Consider the following 19,354-nt stretch of genomic DNA (forward strand, 5'->3'; position numbering starts at 1 on the left):
TCTAGTTATTTTTTTACTTGCACTGTGAGTGATAGTATTTGAAAATAATACTGATTTAGTTTAATGAAAAATTTTTTTTGATAACATGAAATAAAACTTATCAATTAAAATTTTTGTTGTGATATTTAATTGCAAATTTTCCCTTCAAAAAATACAAACAATTGAAGTTTTTAAGATATACACTTATTTCACTCGTTAATAGTCTTGACACCTGAGTAGTTTTTTTTTTCAATCAAATTATATTTTGTAAGATAGAATGTGCAGTTTTTTAAACATAAAGCTTTCAATCTATAATATGGTTTAAATTAGTAACAAATTTAAGAGTTTTTAATAAAAAACAGCCAAATACCTTAACTCGGTAAGTGAAGTGCATTGAGAAAGGTTACATACAACATTTAAGTTTTTGAAAGTATTGATTAAAAACAAAAAAAAATTGATTCATTTAAATAGGTATCATTGTAACCCAATGTATTATAATCTTACTGATAGGTAAGTTGCGATTCATTCTAAAGTGCAGATAGTAATAATGTTATTAGTGAGTAATATTTAGATCAAAAAACTGTGCACGTTTAAAATTGTTAGCTTTCATAAATCGTTTAAAACATATATCGAAATAATTTTGAAAGTCATAAAAACACAGTAAGATCATTCTTTCTTCAATCACATTTAGTTATTTTACATACTCAACTATTTTATAACTATTTCAAGTTATTTAATTAAAACAAAAATTTTTTCTTAGTGTATTAGTTAAATTATTAGAGCGAAGCTAAAAAGTTAAAAATAAGTCAAGTTGTTTGTTGGACAGAAATATTCTTAAAAAACATTGGACGAAAATTAACAGTTTCACAAAAAGATGGAAGCTATTTACCTCATATAAAGAATAATTAAAACTGTTGAAATGATGACTGCTCAGATTAAAATTGCCTATGTTGTTAGATTTCTATTACATGCAAATTCAAAAACTTAATAATTCTACATTTCCTCTGTAAAGTGCCACTTGGTGGCAATCTTGAGCATGTTGTCTTCGCCCGTCTTCTTCGTTCGGACCTCGTCGATGCGGTAGAACTGGAGGCTCATCAGCGCCAGCGCGTGGTCGAGAAAGTTCGTTCCGCCGCCGTCCAGCTCGCAATTCTCGTCGTCTCGCCACGGCGGGTCTTCGGAGGAGAAGTGGGGAAAGAAGTCGAACTTGAGGCGGGTGCGGAACCTTTCGTGCAACCTGGTGACGTCATCGCAAGCTATCGAAGCCGGGTGAATGACGTAGACTTGCGATTTGGCCTTGAGCGCGCTACGGACCGTTCGCTCGAGCGTGACGTAATCCGCTCCCGCCAAATCCACCACCTCGTAGCTGCACGCGCGGCTCAGCGGGTACGGGTCGATGGTTGTGACGTCACAGAGGTGCGGGGGCGGCGTGTACGTGTGGTAGTAGATGAAGGTGAGGTTGCAGTTGCGCGGCAACTGGGTGGAGTAGGGGTTCTTGTGCTGCTTTATGACCATGTTAACCCCGCCGCATGAGGGAACCACGCCACCCTGGTGGAAAATGCCGTAGAAGAAGAAGAGGAGGATGTTGAAGACGAACCAGGCGGTGGCGAGAAGTTTGTGTTTGTTAGGATCTTTATACTGCAGGGCGGCAATCGCACAAAGGGGAACCACCAGAGGCAAGATGAAACGCGGTTCCTGGTGGGGTATGAAGGAAAGCAGAGCCAGGGGAATTATCAAACTGCAGACAAGGCAAAATTGCAGTAGTTTTGTATCAGTAACCCCGTTTCGAAGTTTTTTAACAAGCCTGTGCGTTAGGACAAGGGCCAGAGGGCCGAACAACAGGGGAAAGTTCACAACAAAGTGCGTCCAGCTTGGGTGCAAACCGTGCAGCTGGAGGTTTTTCGAATCAGTATTGTATAGGATGTTGTTCAGCGGAGTGAGAGTGATGTTGGTCAGGCAACGAGTGAAATTAACATTACTGCGATACGAATCGACAAGATTCGGAATATAAGCAGGATTGTGGTACAGCGTGTCCGCTAATATGAATGTGGTAAGCCACAGCAATGCCGTTGAGCCTAAAAGAAACACTTTTAGAAATATTTCGTAGACATCGAAGCTTTTGTTGTTTAGAAAAACCCAAACGCACAAAGGAGTGAACGCGAAAACTACAAACGAAGTCCTGATGAAAAATCCGCTCACAACCAACAACGAAGTCAAAACATTTTTCCAGAAAAACTTTAAATCTCCCATTGGCACATCGTTTTTCGAGATCAAACAAGAAGCTTTGGGAAATGTTAAATAAAGGAGGGCTGCAAAAAACAAAGTCTCTGTTGAGTTTGAAAAAGTTCTTGTCATGAACACCCAAGTCGTGTAAGAACTGGCAAAAATGCAGCTTGCAAGCCACGCTGTGGACTTTTTACCAGATAAATTGTGTGTGAAATGAAATACCAAATAATCCACCAGCAGGCTAGTTGCGCCCATCCAAATTCTAGGCACGATCAGCACTTCTTTGGGGGAAACTGAAGTGAGAAAGCCGAAGTACGTGTTCCACCACTTGTACAGCTGGAATGGAATGGCAGACGATAAGATTGGATGAATTACTGATCTGACGGGGTTTTCAGAAGTCCACTCCCACGTCAGTTTGTTTGGCAGGCCCAACACCATACCTGTTAATTAGTTAAATTAGTGAAATTTTTTTCTCAATCTTTAAGAAGTATTATAGTTTGTTTAAACTTTATTGCGGATATTACTTTATTTTATGCTTTATTTTATTAATAACAAATATTAAAAACCTTTAATGTTTCAAGATAATAAGCGTTTGTAAAAATCTTTTTATAAAAAGAATTTAAATATACTTCAATAGAAAAAGTATTAAATTAAAGTATGCCAAGCAAGGCGTACTTTAAACAATTTAAACATGGAGTGCAAATTTATATTTCATACTATAAAAATACAAGTAAAAAACATTTATATAAATTGAACTTGAAAACAAATAGTTTTTTTTTATAGTATTCTTTAAAATATATACCTTATCTAAAACAATGGAATTTTAGGATAAAATAAATGTATCACATATGCTAACTTTTTTTTTTTCTTTAAAATTTAAATGAACCTATTTAATAAATCAATTTACCAAAAACTAAATTCGTAACATAGTATGGCAAATCACTTTAATTAAGTTTCATTGAAGCAAATAAACCTGCAACAACTTCAGGTGACTGAAAAAACTCATCTGGAAAAATGTAGCCAGTTTGAGGCATGCAACACAAAACAAAACGAAGTATTGCTAAATGCAACCACGCTACCTAAATTAAAGTTTTATAAATTTATTGAACTGAATTTAAAACTTTTGTTATGAATAAGTTGCCCTTATTTCTGTCAATTAAATGTTATTTACTGCATTTTAATTTCAGTTATAAGACGATTTTTATTAAATTTTTTTTTTTAAGTTTCTGAAGGTTCATTGATTGAAACTTCAATGTTACTTAGGACTTGTATAAACTAAAAATGTTAAAAGTGCAGTCTAACTCTAGCTTTTTCAAACTTGACTCGAATTTTTATAAAGATATTGAGAAAACATATTTACATTTTGTTAAAAACTAAAAAATATAACTGTATATTCTTGATTTAAAAAAAAAATCCGTTAAATTATAGTTACATTTTAATTCAAGTAACTTTTATTTTAAGTTTAAGAGTTTAGACGAGAGAAAGTCTTATTTAAGTCCAAGCTTCATTAATTCTTAATGATGAAAATACTTATTTTGTCCACAATATTTGTAAACACTAGCTGTAAAAAAATTAAACGACAAAATTGAATACATCTAAGTTTGTGCTAGCGTAGCTTTCTTTAAATTATTAATTTTATCTAAATTTAAAAATTTTAAAAAGCTCAGACTTAAAGTTTATAAACTAAACAAGTTTTAACAATAAATATACAATCTTTAAATACTCAATATACAATGTCAGTTTGAGCTAATATTCGGTTACTTAATTACAACAAGAAGTTAAATTCTTTAAAACCATAACTAACCCTTAAAAACTCCATTTTTCTCTACTACATTACTTTATTTAAGCTTATAAAAACAGTTTACTTTTAATCTGTAAGCATTTAAATGGTTAAAAATGTAGAAATATTAAGAGAAATTAAATATATTTTAAACAAGAAATCAAATTTTGCACAAAATTAAACAAAAAGTAAAATAAAATATTTTTTACTTATTTTATCAGGAATAACATGGTTTTAACATTACTAAGACATTATCATGTAAATATAATTTAAAACATTTATGCTTAAAACTACACTTATAAGTTTTTAAAAAAGCACAATTAGTTACGAGAAAAAAAAAGTTCAAATTTATGATATATCATAAATACAATCGTTGTAAAAATGTTGTTGTCCTCTCTAAAACATTCTTTTGGATTTATATTTATTCACTTTATTCAGACTTCAAAGCCTCAACATTTTTAAGTCATCAAATTTTCCAGCAAATTATCGTTTTCAATATCAGATTGATAGGAGGAACCATTCGATTGTGAAGAATCTACTTCATCTTGGTATATATCCATCATATTCAAATCTGCTCCAGTTTCCTAAGTATACATAAAAATTAAGTTATGTGTAAATCAACTTTGAAAACGATAATTTACAGTTGAGATAGGTAGTAAATAAATTTAACACACCACATATTAACTTTTAAATTTCCACCTCGACTCAGAAAAAAAAAAAAAAAAAATTAAAATATTTTTTTAACATTTTATAAGCTCAGCTAACCTTAGCAAAACCAAATCTCATATAAAAGTATTTGTAATCTTATAAAAATGACAACTTAAGTTTTTTATTAATAAAAAAGATGAAATGTCAACTTCAGAATAAAAAAACCATTTACCAAAACCTTTATTATATAAAAAAAGTTGCTGAAATATTATTTATTATTATTAACTAAAATACTTTTTTTTTACCATATAAATCAGTTAATCATTTCAGAATGTTTAGAAATAAAATATAACTTAGCATTGGTACATTAATAAAATAAAATATCTAATTAAAAAAACTGTTTATAGTTGTTATTAAAAACTATTTTAATAAATATATAGCAACAAAAAAATTACGAAATTACACTTGCGTTATGTCATTTTTATCAACATTATTTCGAAATGTTAAGTGTGGGTGTGTACACTAAGCATACAGAACGTTATGCTTTTATTGAAACAGTTTGTATATCAACAACAGTGTTTTAAGTTAATTTTTAAAATCATGGTCAACTAGAATGGTTTATTCATAGTAACTAATACGCTTAAAATTAATTACTCACAGCATTAAGCTGAGATTGTTCTTTCATATACTCACTGATTAGCAAATTTGCCTTAGTTATTCCTTCAGTCAGCTCTTTACTTGACTGAATCACCTCTCTTTTCTGCAAATCCATCATTACTTTCAGAGTTTCTCTTGCCTGATGAGGCCTTCAAAACAACGTTCATAGTTTATATTTGATTATATCTATTATAGTGATAATTTTGTTTTAATATTAAATACGCTATTGTTGGAAAACCAACTCTTTGAATACTGTGTTTATTAGTCTCCTACTTTGTCTAAAGTTGTAAGAAAAAGTTTTCTACAAACTAAATAACTAGTGTAAAATTATTCACTAAAAAATTATAAAACATTTAAATTAATTGTTAAAAATTTAGATATATAAAATTATTAATTTAATTTAGGAATCAACTAAATAGAAGAATTTAAATTTTATTATCTACTGTTAACAAAATTTTTATCAGTAATTTACTATGCACTTTTTTAGTTAATCACTGTACACAATTTTTTAGGATAATGAAAAGCAGTTTATACTTAAACATACTTATAATTTATAAACTAACAAGACAGAGCTGTAAATATATGTTTACAGAAGGGTACTAAATATAGTTTTATCATTTTTAAGTTGAGCTAGCCACAAGCATACAATTTTAACTATCAAATAAAATTAACAAGGTGAAATAAATAAAAACAAACATTAATAAAAGACTACAAAACATCAAAATGTAAAAAACCGGAGCAACTAATTTAATTCTTACAAAAATGTAAGTTTTCATTTTTTAATCAATTACTTAACCTACCATGAACTTAGACAAGAGTTTAAATTTTAACTATAGAAGATCTATTAAGCTTTTAAAAAATTATAAAAAACACTAACTATTTTGTTACCTGAACTCATTTATGACATGATGTAGATTTATAAAAAGTAATTGTATGTCATTCAGCTTTTCTTGCCTACTCTTATCATTTGGACACTGAACAAGTATATTGACTAGATCAATAAAGCTGCAAATAATTGATGCAGTAATTTTTTTCAACTCTTTTCTTTTGTCATATTGCTTTGGATACAGTCTTTCCATATTCTAAAGTTAAAATAGTTATATATAAATATATAAACCTATTAGTTTGTTTGAATATATAGATTACTATATTACTCAGAATTATCAATGTTTATATTGAGTTAAAATGTTAATGATGATTGCGTCAAAACATAAAAAAAAACAGAAAATCAGTTTTAATTTGAAGAGATTGAGTAAAGAAATAAATTTTAGCTAAATGAAATATATTATTGAAGAATATAAGTTTACAGACATTAAAGTTCATCTATCCATACTAAATAGTATAATTAATAAAATGATTTAAAAAAACACATAAAAAACCAGGGTTTCCATTTTTTGAGACGAAAAACTATCCTGAGTGACCATAAATTGTCCTGAGTCATCCTAAGTTCTTAAAATCCTTAAAAAACCTTTTATAATTTAGAAACTTTTCTAAATTAATAAAAATCAAGCTTTTAAAAATATTGGTTATAATAAATCAATTTATTGAAACTGAAACAACTAAACCTCATATCTAGAAAAAACTGGACTTAAATTTTTTTAGTGTTAAAATTATCCTGTGTTTTTTGTGAAGAAACTAAACTAGTCTGAGTCATTCTGAGTTTTTTTAGTTATTTTAAACTAGCCTTAGTTATCCTTAATGTGTTTTAACCCTGCAAAACACAAAAAATAAAAACATAAAGGTTAAGGTAGAAACATATTACTAGTAGTATACTAAAAGTCTAACTAACTTACAAAAGGTTTTTATTATTAGAAATTAGATTTAAAAGAAAGTTAAGACCTATTTTCTTTAAATAATAACTTGATATTTTTTAAAAAATATATAAACATGTATATTTAAAAATAACTAAACTCTCTAACCATTAGTTTTGCTTTCACATTTATAGTATTTTTCAAACTTTTAAATTTTTAGTTACAATGTATTTTGATTTCAAACTTTATATATACCTGCGATTCCAATGGTCTAATTATGACATCATCAACATTGTACTTGACACCAAACATAGTGTACTCTCCTTTTATTGGTGGTGGAGGTTTTGGTGCAATTCCAGCAGCAACATTACTAGTTGTGTACTCTGCCCAGTACTAAAACATAATAAATCTTAGTAATTCCAAATCAAATTAATTTTCACAAAAACACATATTTACAATATAAATTATATTTAAACTTAAACTTAAAGTATACTTAAAGTACTTTATTTAAACTTTTTAAGTTTTTTTGGTAGTTGATAAAATTGTAAGTTTTTTTAGAAAATTAATTTTTAGAAGTTCTTTTTTGTTTGTATTTTAATCAAAACTATAACATAAAAGTTGTTCAAACTATTTTTGTTGCATGACTTTTTTATTCATTTTTATGTACAAGTTATATAAGTTTGACACACTCAGAATACTAGATTTTAGAAGTAGACGAGACATAAAAAAAAAGAAATTGTTGCTACAACCATTGAAAATTAACTAAAAGTTTTTTAAATGGTAAAAAACAATGTACGAAAGTCTTTTATGATGGAGCAATTTAGAATAGGTCGACCTTGTACAACATTTTGAAAATGAAAGAAAAGTTTAAAGTAGAAAAAGAGGAGCAGAGCTTAGATTATTTACTATGCATTGCAATATATACAGCAGTTATATTACCTATGAAAAAAAAAATATTTTGTACTTATCTAGAAAAATGCTTATTAGTACATGTTTACAGAAAAATATTGCCTAATATATCAAGATAAGTGAATAAGCACTATACTATGTGTATAAATAAATTTAATTTGAAGTATTTAAAGGTACTTTACTTTTAAATTGATTTTTTATTAAACATCTAGAAAAGTATTAGTTTCTAAACTATGGTTTAACAAGAGAGTAAAATTATGAATATTATATCTTAAAGTCCTAAGTTTATTTTAAGAGTCAAAACAGCATCAGTAGTTCTTTAATTACCTGCTTAAATGGAAGGGGCATAGAACTCTCTACAGCTTCTACAGAGTTTGGAGGTTGCATGGTCTCGCAGTTTTAAATCAATATAAACAGTTTTATTTCTACTGTATATTTGTTAAAGTTTTAAATAAAATTAAAACAAAAAAATTATTATTTTTATAAACTAAAAAATAAAATAGTTTATTTTATCAAACTATCCCTTATCTAAAACCTTAGCTACATCATTAAATAACTTTTTAACCTTGTTCAAACATTTATGTTGTTTTTTGACAAGTAAGTTTCAATATTATAAATAATGTAGTTTTTAACACTACTTGAACCCTAACACTACCATGCTACACATAATTTAATACAAGACAAAAAATATAAATTGTTGAATTAAGCATAGTCAACTTATACTTAAAAAACTTTAACCAGAATTATTTATATGTAAAATTTTTATTTAAGATTTAAGCTTAAGTTGTAACAAAACGTTAATTAAGTTAGAAATACAAAAACTTATCAAGATAAACTAAGAATTATAAAAAAATATTTAATATGAAAAATTATCAAATTAAATCTTATTTTTTTGCTCTAGTTAATTTTCAGAATCTTTTATTTTTTTTAAGTAAAACTTAATATAAAAAATTATTTTAAAAGCTGATTGGCCCTTTTTCTCAACTTTAAGCTTTTTTCAAACTAAATTTATAGAATTTTTTGATTTTCAACTTGATTTTGTAAGGTACCAAAAGTGTATAGCAACTTAGTACTTACTATATTATGTAAGTTCTAAATTTTTGTATCACTAAGTATCTGACTCAAATTTTAAAAATTACTATGTAAAAAAAAAATAAGTACTTGACAATATCTAAATTTATTTAAGAAATATTTATAAGGTGGCTACTGGTTTTTTGTATTTTTATTTCTGGTTTTATAATTTTTCTCAAGAATTTTAAAAGTAGAAGCTTTTTTTCTATTTTTGATATAAAATTATTTTTATTTAAAAAAACTGTTTTAAACAGTCTAAGTAATACAAATAAATATATATATTATAAATATTTATCATCTAATCTTAATCTCATATTTAGCATGTAAAAACTATTCAGACTTTCCTATTTTTTGCTTAAATTTTAGTATTCAAGGTTAAACGGCTACCATGTATTAAAGATTTAAAAAAAAAAATTTTGACTAAAAAAAACAAATATCATTACAATAAATTTTAAAAAACAAACTATCACAACAAAAATAAAATTAATTAAGACTTGTACAAATTAATAGTATTTGTGTTTTGATTAAAGAAGTTTTATCAAGATGTATAATAAGATTTAAAAAAATTTTTTAAGAAAACCAATATTATATTTGAATAAGGTTTTAATATAAATAAAATAGAAAATTAAAATGGTGGAAAAAGTGAACTGTTCTACTTTGAAAAAAATGATTGAGAGGTTGGAGAAGACTTCAAAGGCTTCAAATGATAAACTTGACATGCTCCATAGTGAAATCAAGGGATTGCATGAAAAGCTGGCAAGTCAAGCGGAAGTCAACAATGAATTGAAACGTTCTCTGAGCTACATGGGTCAGGAACTTGAAGATATAAAAAATGAAAACAAGTTAATGAAGAAAGAGTTGAAAGTTGTCAACCTCAGTAATGAGAAGTTGACAAAAAAGGTAATGGAAATTGAGGTGGAGGAAAAAGCTCAACATTTTGAGCTAAATAAGATACAAAACTGGTTACAAGGAAGCAACATTGAACTTCATGGGATACCTGTTGTAGATACCAATGAAAATGTTGAAAGTATTGCATTGAGTGTGCTCAAAAAAATGATCCAAAGGTAGAAAGAGGCCAAATTGGCACTATTAGAAGAATGAAGCCAGTCAAAGCAGAAACTAACCAAGAGAATAAGGATGGTAAGAGGATTTTTAATCCTATCTTGATAGCATTTAAATCTAGAGATATGAAGGATAAGATCATGAAGGAAAAAAGAAAGTTGGCTAATGCCTCTTTTAGTAACTTGAATGCCAGCATGGTTTTTGTCAATGAGAATTTGACAAAATCTAGTAGGATTCTCCTTGGTCATGCTAGGAGGTTCCGAAAAGAAAACAATTGGAAGTATGCTTGGGTGAAAAATGGAATTGTCAGAATTAGGAAATCTGATGAATCACCAGCTATTATATTAGAATGTATAGAAGACCTTAGCAAAGTTTCAAAATAAATAGCTGTTTATTATCTTTACATATAAGTGAAAGTATATATTTTTGTTTTTTTTTTTAGATGAGTTGTTTAAAATTTGTTGATAAAAATGTATATATTTGTTTAGTATGTAAAAAAAGTGTAAAAAATAATTGTATATATTGTGAAATATGTGGCCAATGGTCACATTTTAAGTGTAGTAAAATTTCTAGTTCTCAATTTGTTTCTTTAAGTTTATCTAAGTTTTTATTGTTTTAGTTGTTTAATGCAAGAAATACCTTTTAGTTTAATTAGTAATAAAGAATTTAAAAACCTTTACTCATCCCATATAAAAAATGTAAAATACCCCTGTAGATATCACCTTTGTTATCTGAGACTGGTGAAATCTTACACAGTAGGAATGAACAGTTGAGTAGATGGGTTCAACACTTTTCCCTTCTGTATTCTACACAGAATATTGTTACTAATGATGCCCTTAACAGAATGGATAGTCTACCTATGATGGATGACCTGGATAGCGTACCAACTACTGAAGAACTCAGTAAAGCCATTGATATGATGGCTCCGTGGAAAGCTCCAGGTAGTGACGGCATACCAGCGGACTTGGTCCGCAATTGTAAGTCATGCTTGTTACCTTATTTACATGATATTTTAGCCAAATGTTGGAGAGAACGTATAGTGCCACAAGACATGCGTGATGCTAAGATCATAGTCTTATATAAAAACAAGGGTTCCAGATCGGACTGCAATAGTTACAGGGGAATTTCTCTTCTTGCAATTGCTGGTAAAGTTTTTGCAAGAGTGGTTCTTCCTCGTATTCAGAAGCTGGCTGAAAGAGTATATCCTGAGTCTCAATGCGGATTTAGGTCTAAAAGATCTACCACCGACATGATTTTTTCTCAAGTCAGTTACAAGAGAAATGTAATGATCAGAACATGCCTTTGTACATCGCTTTCATTGACCTCACTAAGTAGGTAAGTAGAGAAGGACTATATGCTATACTGCTGAAAATTGGATGTCCTCCAAAATTATTCAATATTGTGAAGTCTTTTCATACAAACACAAAGGCAACCATTCAATATGATGGTAGTGTATCTGATTCATTTGAAATCAAAAGTTGGGTAAAGCAAGGCTGCGTACTTGCTCCAACTTTGTTTGGAATCTTCTTTTCGATGCTATTAAAGCATGCTTTTAATTCATTAACTACTGGAATCAAGCTTCATACAAGAACTGATGGACACCTTTTCAACCCTTCAAATCTAAGAGCTAAGCAAAATCTGAAGAAAGTCACCATACGTGATCTTTTATTTGCTGACAATGCTGCACTCGTGGCTCACTCTGCCCAAGACCTGCAGACACTGCTGAATCAGTTTTCTTCGGCATGCTCGGATTTCGGCCTTACTATAAGCCTTAAGAAGACTAAAATTCTAAGTCAAGGAACAAATATTTTACCATCAATCAAGATCAATTGTAAGGATATCAAGAATGTAGATAATTTTGTATACCTTGGCTCAAGTGTTGCGTCAAACGCATCATTGGACAAAGAAATAAATAGTTGCATTGGCAAAGCATCAGGCACTTTCGCTTGCTTGACTGCAAGAGTTTGGGATAACCAAAAGCTAAGCATTCGAACAAAGGCTAACGTTTACCGTTCCTGTGTCTGCAGTACTCTGCTTTACGGTAGCGAGACATGGACGTTACCTAGCGTACAGGAGAAGAAAATCAATACCTTCCACCTACAATGCCTTCGTCGCATCCTTGGAATTACATGGCAGCAAAAGATCACCAATGAGGAAGTATTGAGACGTACTGGTCTTACCACTATGTACTTTACCCTCAGTCAGCCCAAGCTTCGCTGGCTCGGTCATATCCTGAGAATGAATACTGAGCGAATCCCAAAATTTCTATTGTATGGCGAGTTGGTTGTTGGCAAACAAAACCGAGGACGTCCAAAATTACGTTTTAAGGATGTATGCAAGCGTGACCTAAAAAGCTTGAACATTGGAACTGATGATTGGGAGTTGCTTGCAAATGATCGTGCCAAATGGAGATCAACTATACACAAAAGACTGCAAGAAAGAGAAAAGGAATATTTTAGAAAAACGAAGAAGAAGATGAAGAAATAAGAAGCAGAATGAATTTAATTGTTTTTTTTTTTTTTTAAACATGTAATTTTTTTTTCTCTGTGCACAACACGCATAGCTGATCTCGGCTGATAGCGGGCCTTATTATTATTATTATTATTATTACCCCTGTAGAGTATGTGGTAATGCATGTAAAAATTCTCAAAATAGTATAAAGTGTGACTTGTGTAATGTATGGACTCATTTTAAATGTTCAACTCTAACTCTTAATCAATTTGAATGTCATGTTGTCAATGAGGATGAAACTTTTTTATGTAAAACCTGTTATATTAGTGTATTTCCATTTTGTAATATTAGTAACACCGAATTACTTCTTTTAAACTATTCTCTCACTAATGAGTATGATATTTCAAACATTGCTGCTTGTTCACAGTACACCTCTGCAGACACCCTAAAAAACAAAGCTATTAATAAGGAACTTAGCTTTTTACATGTAAACAAAATAAGCTTATCAAATAACATATCCCTCTTAGAAGAATTAATTACTTCCTACAGAATGTTACCTGACATAATAGGGATCTGTGAGACCAAATTAAATAACAACAACATACTTGATTTGATAATGTTAAACAAATACTCATTCCATTATACAAATTCTTTTTCAAAAGCAGGATGAGTAGGAATATATATTAACAACTCTATGACATATACATTAAGAAGTGACCTCATTTTCCATAGTGCTAATTACGAATCAATTTGGGTAGAATTATCAGTGGGAGTAAATAGTAAAAAAAATATTAGTAGGGTTAATTTATCGCCATCCAGGGACCTCAGTTACAGAATTTACGAAACAATTTTGAGACTTTTTATCAAATATTACATTACAAAATAAAGATATCTGCATATTTGGGGATATTAACATTAACTTACTCAAAAAAGATCATTTCCCACTCTATGTAAAACTAAAATATTATAACCAAAGTAAGACTAATATAAATTCTAAAATTAAATTTTGCCAAGATTTTTCTAAAATTAATACTAAACAACTAATGATTGATACTTCCAAAATTCTTAATAAATTTCGAATATATAAAATTATCAACTCTAAAGACTCAATACATTCAAAGTTTGAATGCTTTATAGATAAAATCAAAAAAAATAAGTGATAAAAATATTCCTATGAAAAAACTTTCAAAATCTCAATTAAAACTCAAGTCAAAACCCTGGATTACAAAAGGTATTCTTAAATCTATTAGGCATAAAAACAACCTTTACAAAATACTATGCAGAAGTAACTTTAGTAACATGCACCAAGTAAAAGAATATAAAGTTTACAGAAACAAGTTAACAAAAATTAAAACAATTTCGAAAAAAAAGTATTTTGAAATTAGACTTCAAAGCTGTAATAAAGATTCAGCAGAGACTTGGAAGGTAATTAATAATATTACAAACAGACAGAAAAAATAACATATTTTTCCTCATAAACTTGAAGTAAATGAAAAATCTTTTGTTAATTCAGATGAAATTGTAAATAACTTGAACCTTCATTTTGCCAATATTGGAAAAAAAACTTATTTAAAACAGGAAATTCATCCAAAGTCTTCTGTTAATAGCCCAAAAAACCACTATAAAAGTTTTGTCTGGTTTGATGTACATGAAAATGAAATAATAAGTATTATAAAAAGTTTAAGTTCAGATAAAGCTAGTGGTGTAGATAATATTTCTATTAAAATCTTAAAGAAAATAAATTATCATATAGCTCCAGTTATTAGTGAACTAACTAATCAAGCATGTCATGAAGGTAATTACCCAAATTGTTTAAAATTAGCTAAAGTTATACTTATATTTAAATCAGGTTCAAAAACACTTCCAGGAAACAATCAACAGATTTCACTTTTATCAAATATTAACAAAATTATAGAAAAAGCCATATATAGTCGCTTATACAAGTTTTTTACAAAGTTAAGGCCATAGGGGGGGGTCTAACATTTTTTTTTACTAAAATTAACTTTGGCTTTTATATGAAAGCTTAAAGTACAAACTATAAGCCAGTTTTTATAGAATTCAAAAATATCATTTAACTTTTGAGATATTTAACTTTTTGTAAAAATTTTCCAATATAAACGTATGGACCGCAAATTTTTTGGGGTCAATTTTCTCGGAAATTTTAAAATTCACTAAAAATCTATCTCCTCCTTCATTTTTTGACCTAGAGACTTCAAATTTTCAGGAAATGTTCCTTTTAATATTTTGAAGAATTGTACTGTTGGAATTTTTGAAATTTTGAAAAATAAAAATTTTATCCACAAAAAACTAAAAAAAAGGGTAGTTTTTTGACAATATTTTTTTTTTTACTCAAAATTAAAAAATTTCTTACAATAGATCTCTTTAAAGTTTAATGATACACATTCTGTGAAAATTTGAGAAAGATTACTCAAAAAATGAAGGAGGAGATAGATTTTTAGTGAAATAGTCTTTTTTTGCATTTTTAGTTTTCGCCTTCCATAAGGAACGTATTGAACGCCCTTTCTTTGATCGCTTATATCTCAAAAGTTACTTTGAGTTTTTTTAAGCGGTTAAAAGTGTTTGATAGCTCAAATTAAATTCTACTAAATAAGATCAAGTTGTAAAAAACAAAGTGGACCCCCCCTATGGCCTTAAATATCTTAAATTCTTCTCAGTTTGGCTTTAGGGAGGGACACTCTACTACATTAGCTCTTTCAGAGTTTGTGGAAAGTACATTGTCCTCCTTTGATAAGGGAAATGCAGTTTGTGCTGTTTTATTAGATTTGAGCAAGGCCTTTGACTGTGTGGATAGAAAGATTTTGTTAGACAAATTAGAATATATTGGAATAAATGGAAAAATGCATAATTTAATAAAATCATATTTAACTGAAAGAAAGCAATTTGTTAATTTTGGAGGGCATGAATCAGATTGGGAGGGTGTAGAAGTAGGAGTGCCACAGGGTTCTGTTTTAGGACCATTATTGTTTTTGGTATATATAAATGATGTTCAAAACAACACCAGTCTAAATGTACTAAATTTTGCAGACGATACATTATTATATACCACATTTAAAAAAGACAATTACAAAACAGACACTGCATACCTTAATTCAGAATTAGATAATGTATCAAAATGGTTAAAGGATAATACGCTTAAACTAAATACTGATAAAACAAGGTACATGCTATTTCACTCTGGTAAAACAAAAGTTTGGAAAAACACAAGTTTACAAATAAAAATAGGTAATACATCTATATTAAAGGTAGAAAATTATAAGTATCTTGGTTTTACAAATAATAGTAACCTCAATTGGTCTGACCATATTGAAGCAGTAAAAACATAGCTATTGAAAACAATAGGTATTTTATTCAAAACAAGGTACTTTTTAAAACAAAATTCCTTATACTACATCTTTAATTCTCTTCTGATGAGTCATGTAAGATATGGTTTGTTGTGTTGGGGTAGGGCAAGTAAACTAAAATTACTGAGATTGATAAACTCATTAATAGAGCATTAAGATGCATTCATTCCAAAGGTTGGAATGAAAGTGTTAAAAGTATAAAAATAGAAAAGAAAATATTAGATGTTAAAAATATGTTTAAGTATGAGGTAGGAGTTTTTATGCACAATTTAAAAAAAGATACTTTGCCAGTTAACTTTAAGCCTTACTTTACAAACGTTAACAAAATGCATAATCATCTATTAAGATTTGCCGAAACAAAGTATTTTTTCCCAGAGTAAATAGTCTCTTTGGTCTTAAAACATTATCTTACCTTGGTTCTAAACTATGGGAAGAATTGCCTAGAAACTTTATAGATCAGAGCTATCTTGGAGCATTTCAATATGGAATGAGAGAAAACTTACTTAAAAGACAATCAGAAAAATATCAAGCTTAATCTTTACCAACAGTTAAACTTATATCTTAGTATTGGTTTTTGTCTTAATCTTTTTTTTTGGGCTTATTGCTGTTGGTCTTATAAACTGGGTGAAGGTAGAGCTGAATTGGTATAGGTTCGTTTTATTATTTTTATTATTTTATTTATTATATATACTTCCAATTTGTTTCTTGTACATAAAATTTGATAGTATTGTTTTGTCCTCATTGACAGTGTGATTAAACGAGTAGATGTATTATTTTTCTTTTGTAACTCTATTTTGTAGTTTTTTGTTTACTATATATTAATTGTCAATTTGTTTCAGAAGATGGAGATTTTAAATTTAGAAGTAAAAACTTCATATTTTTTAGACATTCTGGTTATTTAATTTTATTTGTTAAAAATTAGTTTTAGGAATATTTGTGAAGTTTTATTATTTTGTTTTTTAAATTTAGCTGTTTATTGTTAGAAGTGATTTTATTTTAAGTAGTTTAAACAAATTCTATCAATTATTAGTGCTAGATTTTATTGTTTAAAACTGAATTGTTTACAAATCTTTAAAACAGTTAGACAAAGTTTTTTTTTTTTTTGCTCTATTTTTATTTACCTACAAACACATATACTAGAAATTTAAAGACACTTTTTTAAAATACATGGCGCTCTTTCAGTTTTATGACATTACTGAATATTTTATATATACTGACATTACTAACTCTCCTCATTTATTCAATTTTGAGATCTATGTTGCATTTTTTGTGGTTGCTCTTGTAGAAAGGGCAGCAGGAAAAATGTGAATGTACATGATCATAAAAATAGAAATCTAGGGGAGGAGACGGTGTGGAACCCATGGTAGACTATGGTTTCCATGGTCAATATTGGCAGTAATGGGTTAAAAAAGGGTGCTTACCATTTTTAAACTTAAAAAAAAAATTTGTATATACAGTTACTTATTGAGATCTTAATTGGCTAAGATTTTTTCTGGCTAAGATTCAAAAAAAGACTGAAAACGTTCTGCTTGAATAACTTCATCGCGGCTAATGTTGGCTAAAGTAAAAACTGGCTAATGTTGGCTAAAGTAAAACTTGGCTAAGATTTTTTTCTGGCTAAGATTCAAAAAAATTAATAAAAAGCTAAAGTAACAATAAAAAGGCTTACAAACTGATGAAAAAATAAAAGCAAAAAACATAAATAAAAAAACTGAGTTTTAACTAATTTAAAACTCGAACTAAAAAAATTAAATCATAACAATTTAAAAAAAATCTAAACAAAAACACTTAAGTTTTTAAACCTTATTAAATATAAATACTGTTGATGGTTATTATTTATTAAACTAAAAAAAGCTTTGAGAAAAGTCATATCACTATTGACGATTTTAAAAATAGTAATAATAAAAGTAAAGTATTTTACGAAGTACCTTTTATATATTACATATCTATTATTAAAACTTCGCGAGTAATTGTTTTAAGAACCTTGTATATTAGGCAATCGAGTCATACACTATTGATGAATTTGAAAATAGTATTAAAAAAAGAAAAGTACTTTACAAAGTACCTCTTATACATGAAAAATCTAATATTAAAACTTCGCGATATCTGTAAAAGTATATGTTTTAGAGCATAAAACTGTTCTTGCATGTAGAGTTTAAAAAGTAAGAACTTTATACAAATTACTATTTTAAGATAATAAAGTTTTTTTTTCTAAATTTTAAGAGGTTAATTATATCAAAGTAAAAATAATAAAAATAATTTGTTTCCATACGCCATTTTTTATAAATTAAGCTACATATACTTGTATCCTTAGTTCGATATAAACGTTTATTACCTAACTTTTATAAGTTAAGGTTTTAAATCTCTTTATATCTTGTATAAGTGAACACATAATTTAGTTTCTAAACAACTTAACAACTATTTTAAGTAAACATTAAAACTTTTGAAAAAATATATATAACTGTTACATAAATTTAAATTACATTATTTAATCAGTACAGCCGTTGACATCCTTAAATTTAAATTCGACGAATTTAATTAAAATTTAATCGCGGGCATATTTTATTTAAAGTATTTTAAAACATTTATAAAGCGATTTTGTAAAATATGTTATTAAAATTACTTTTGTTACATGAATAATCTGCGTTTAAAACTTAGTGCTGTATTAAAAAGAATTTGTTAAAGAACTAAACACTGTCCTTGCCATTATCATAACTTCCACAGTTATACTTGAAATCTTGTTAAACTATGTAAAATCGTTCTTAAATGTTACCTAACTTTACCAAAGAAACAAAATGTTTTCATATGTTTACTTAAATATAGTTATAGTCTTTTTAAAATTACCTTTTTTACGTGGATGATCTGCTATTAAACTTAGCGCTGTAACAAAAAGCATATATTTAAGAACTTAACACTTTTTTTCTAGGGTTCATAACTTTTATGTTTTTACTTGAAATCTTGTCAAACTTTGTAAAATTGTTTTTAAATGTTAACAAAACGACCCATTTATACAAAATTTGTATATATATTGTACTTAAAAAGTTATAGTCTTTTTAAAATTACCTTTTTTACGTGAAGGATCTGCTATTAAACTTAGCGCTGTAACAAAAAGCATATGTTTAAGAACTTAACACTTTTTTTCTAGGGCTAATAACTTCTATGTTTTTACTTGAAATCTTGTCAAACTTTGTAAAATTGTTTTTAAATGTTAACAAAACGACCCATTTAAACAAAATTTGTATATATATTGTACTTAAAAAGTTATAGTCTTTTTAAAATTACCTTTTTTACGTGAATGATCTGCGTTTACAAAAGAAAAGCTTAAAAAGTATCTTTTTTCTGTTCTGCATGTTGATTTAACAATGGGCTTTTTCGATAAGCTGGATGACAAAAACTTGTCTTATTTAGTGGCATTATTTAGTGGTTAGTAAAATATTTATTGTAAGGCTAAATTATTT

General features: G+C 28.1%; 2 protein-coding genes across 2 annotated transcripts; both read right to left on the reverse strand.

The window, feature by feature from the left end:
* Window positions 1–32: 32 nt before the first annotated feature.
* LOC145843368 (GPI alpha-1,2-mannosyltransferase 4-like) lies at window positions 33–4,079 on the reverse strand. Its single transcript, XM_082950834.1, has 3 exons — window positions 4,010–4,079; window positions 3,179–3,284; window positions 33–2,645 (listed from the first exon to the last, which is right to left on the reverse strand). Exons 1-3 carry the CDS (start codon window positions 4,022–4,024, stop codon window positions 973–975), a joined length of 1,794 nt encoding a protein of 597 aa, XP_082806960.1. The 5' UTR covers window positions 4,025–4,079; the 3' UTR covers window positions 33–972.
* Window positions 4,080–4,150: 71 nt separating this feature from the next.
* On the reverse strand, window positions 4,151–8,380 carry LOC145843369 (mediator of RNA polymerase II transcription subunit 7-like). Its single transcript, XM_082950835.1, has 5 exons — window positions 8,278–8,380; window positions 7,297–7,434; window positions 6,179–6,372; window positions 5,292–5,439; window positions 4,151–4,569 (listed from the first exon to the last, which is right to left on the reverse strand). The coding sequence occupies exons 1-5, from the start codon at window positions 8,335–8,337 to the stop codon at window positions 4,444–4,446; spliced, it is 666 nt and encodes a 221-aa protein (XP_082806961.1). The 5' UTR covers window positions 8,338–8,380; the 3' UTR covers window positions 4,151–4,443.
* Window positions 8,381–19,354: the final 10,974 nt, after the last annotated feature.

This window comes from Thalia democratica, chromosome 8 (genome assembly GCF_965202585.1).
Source record: "Thalia democratica chromosome 8, ktThaDemo2.hap1.1, whole genome shotgun sequence".
In the NCBI taxonomy this organism is placed as follows: domain Eukaryota; kingdom Metazoa; phylum Chordata; class Thaliacea; order Salpida; family Salpidae; genus Thalia; species Thalia democratica.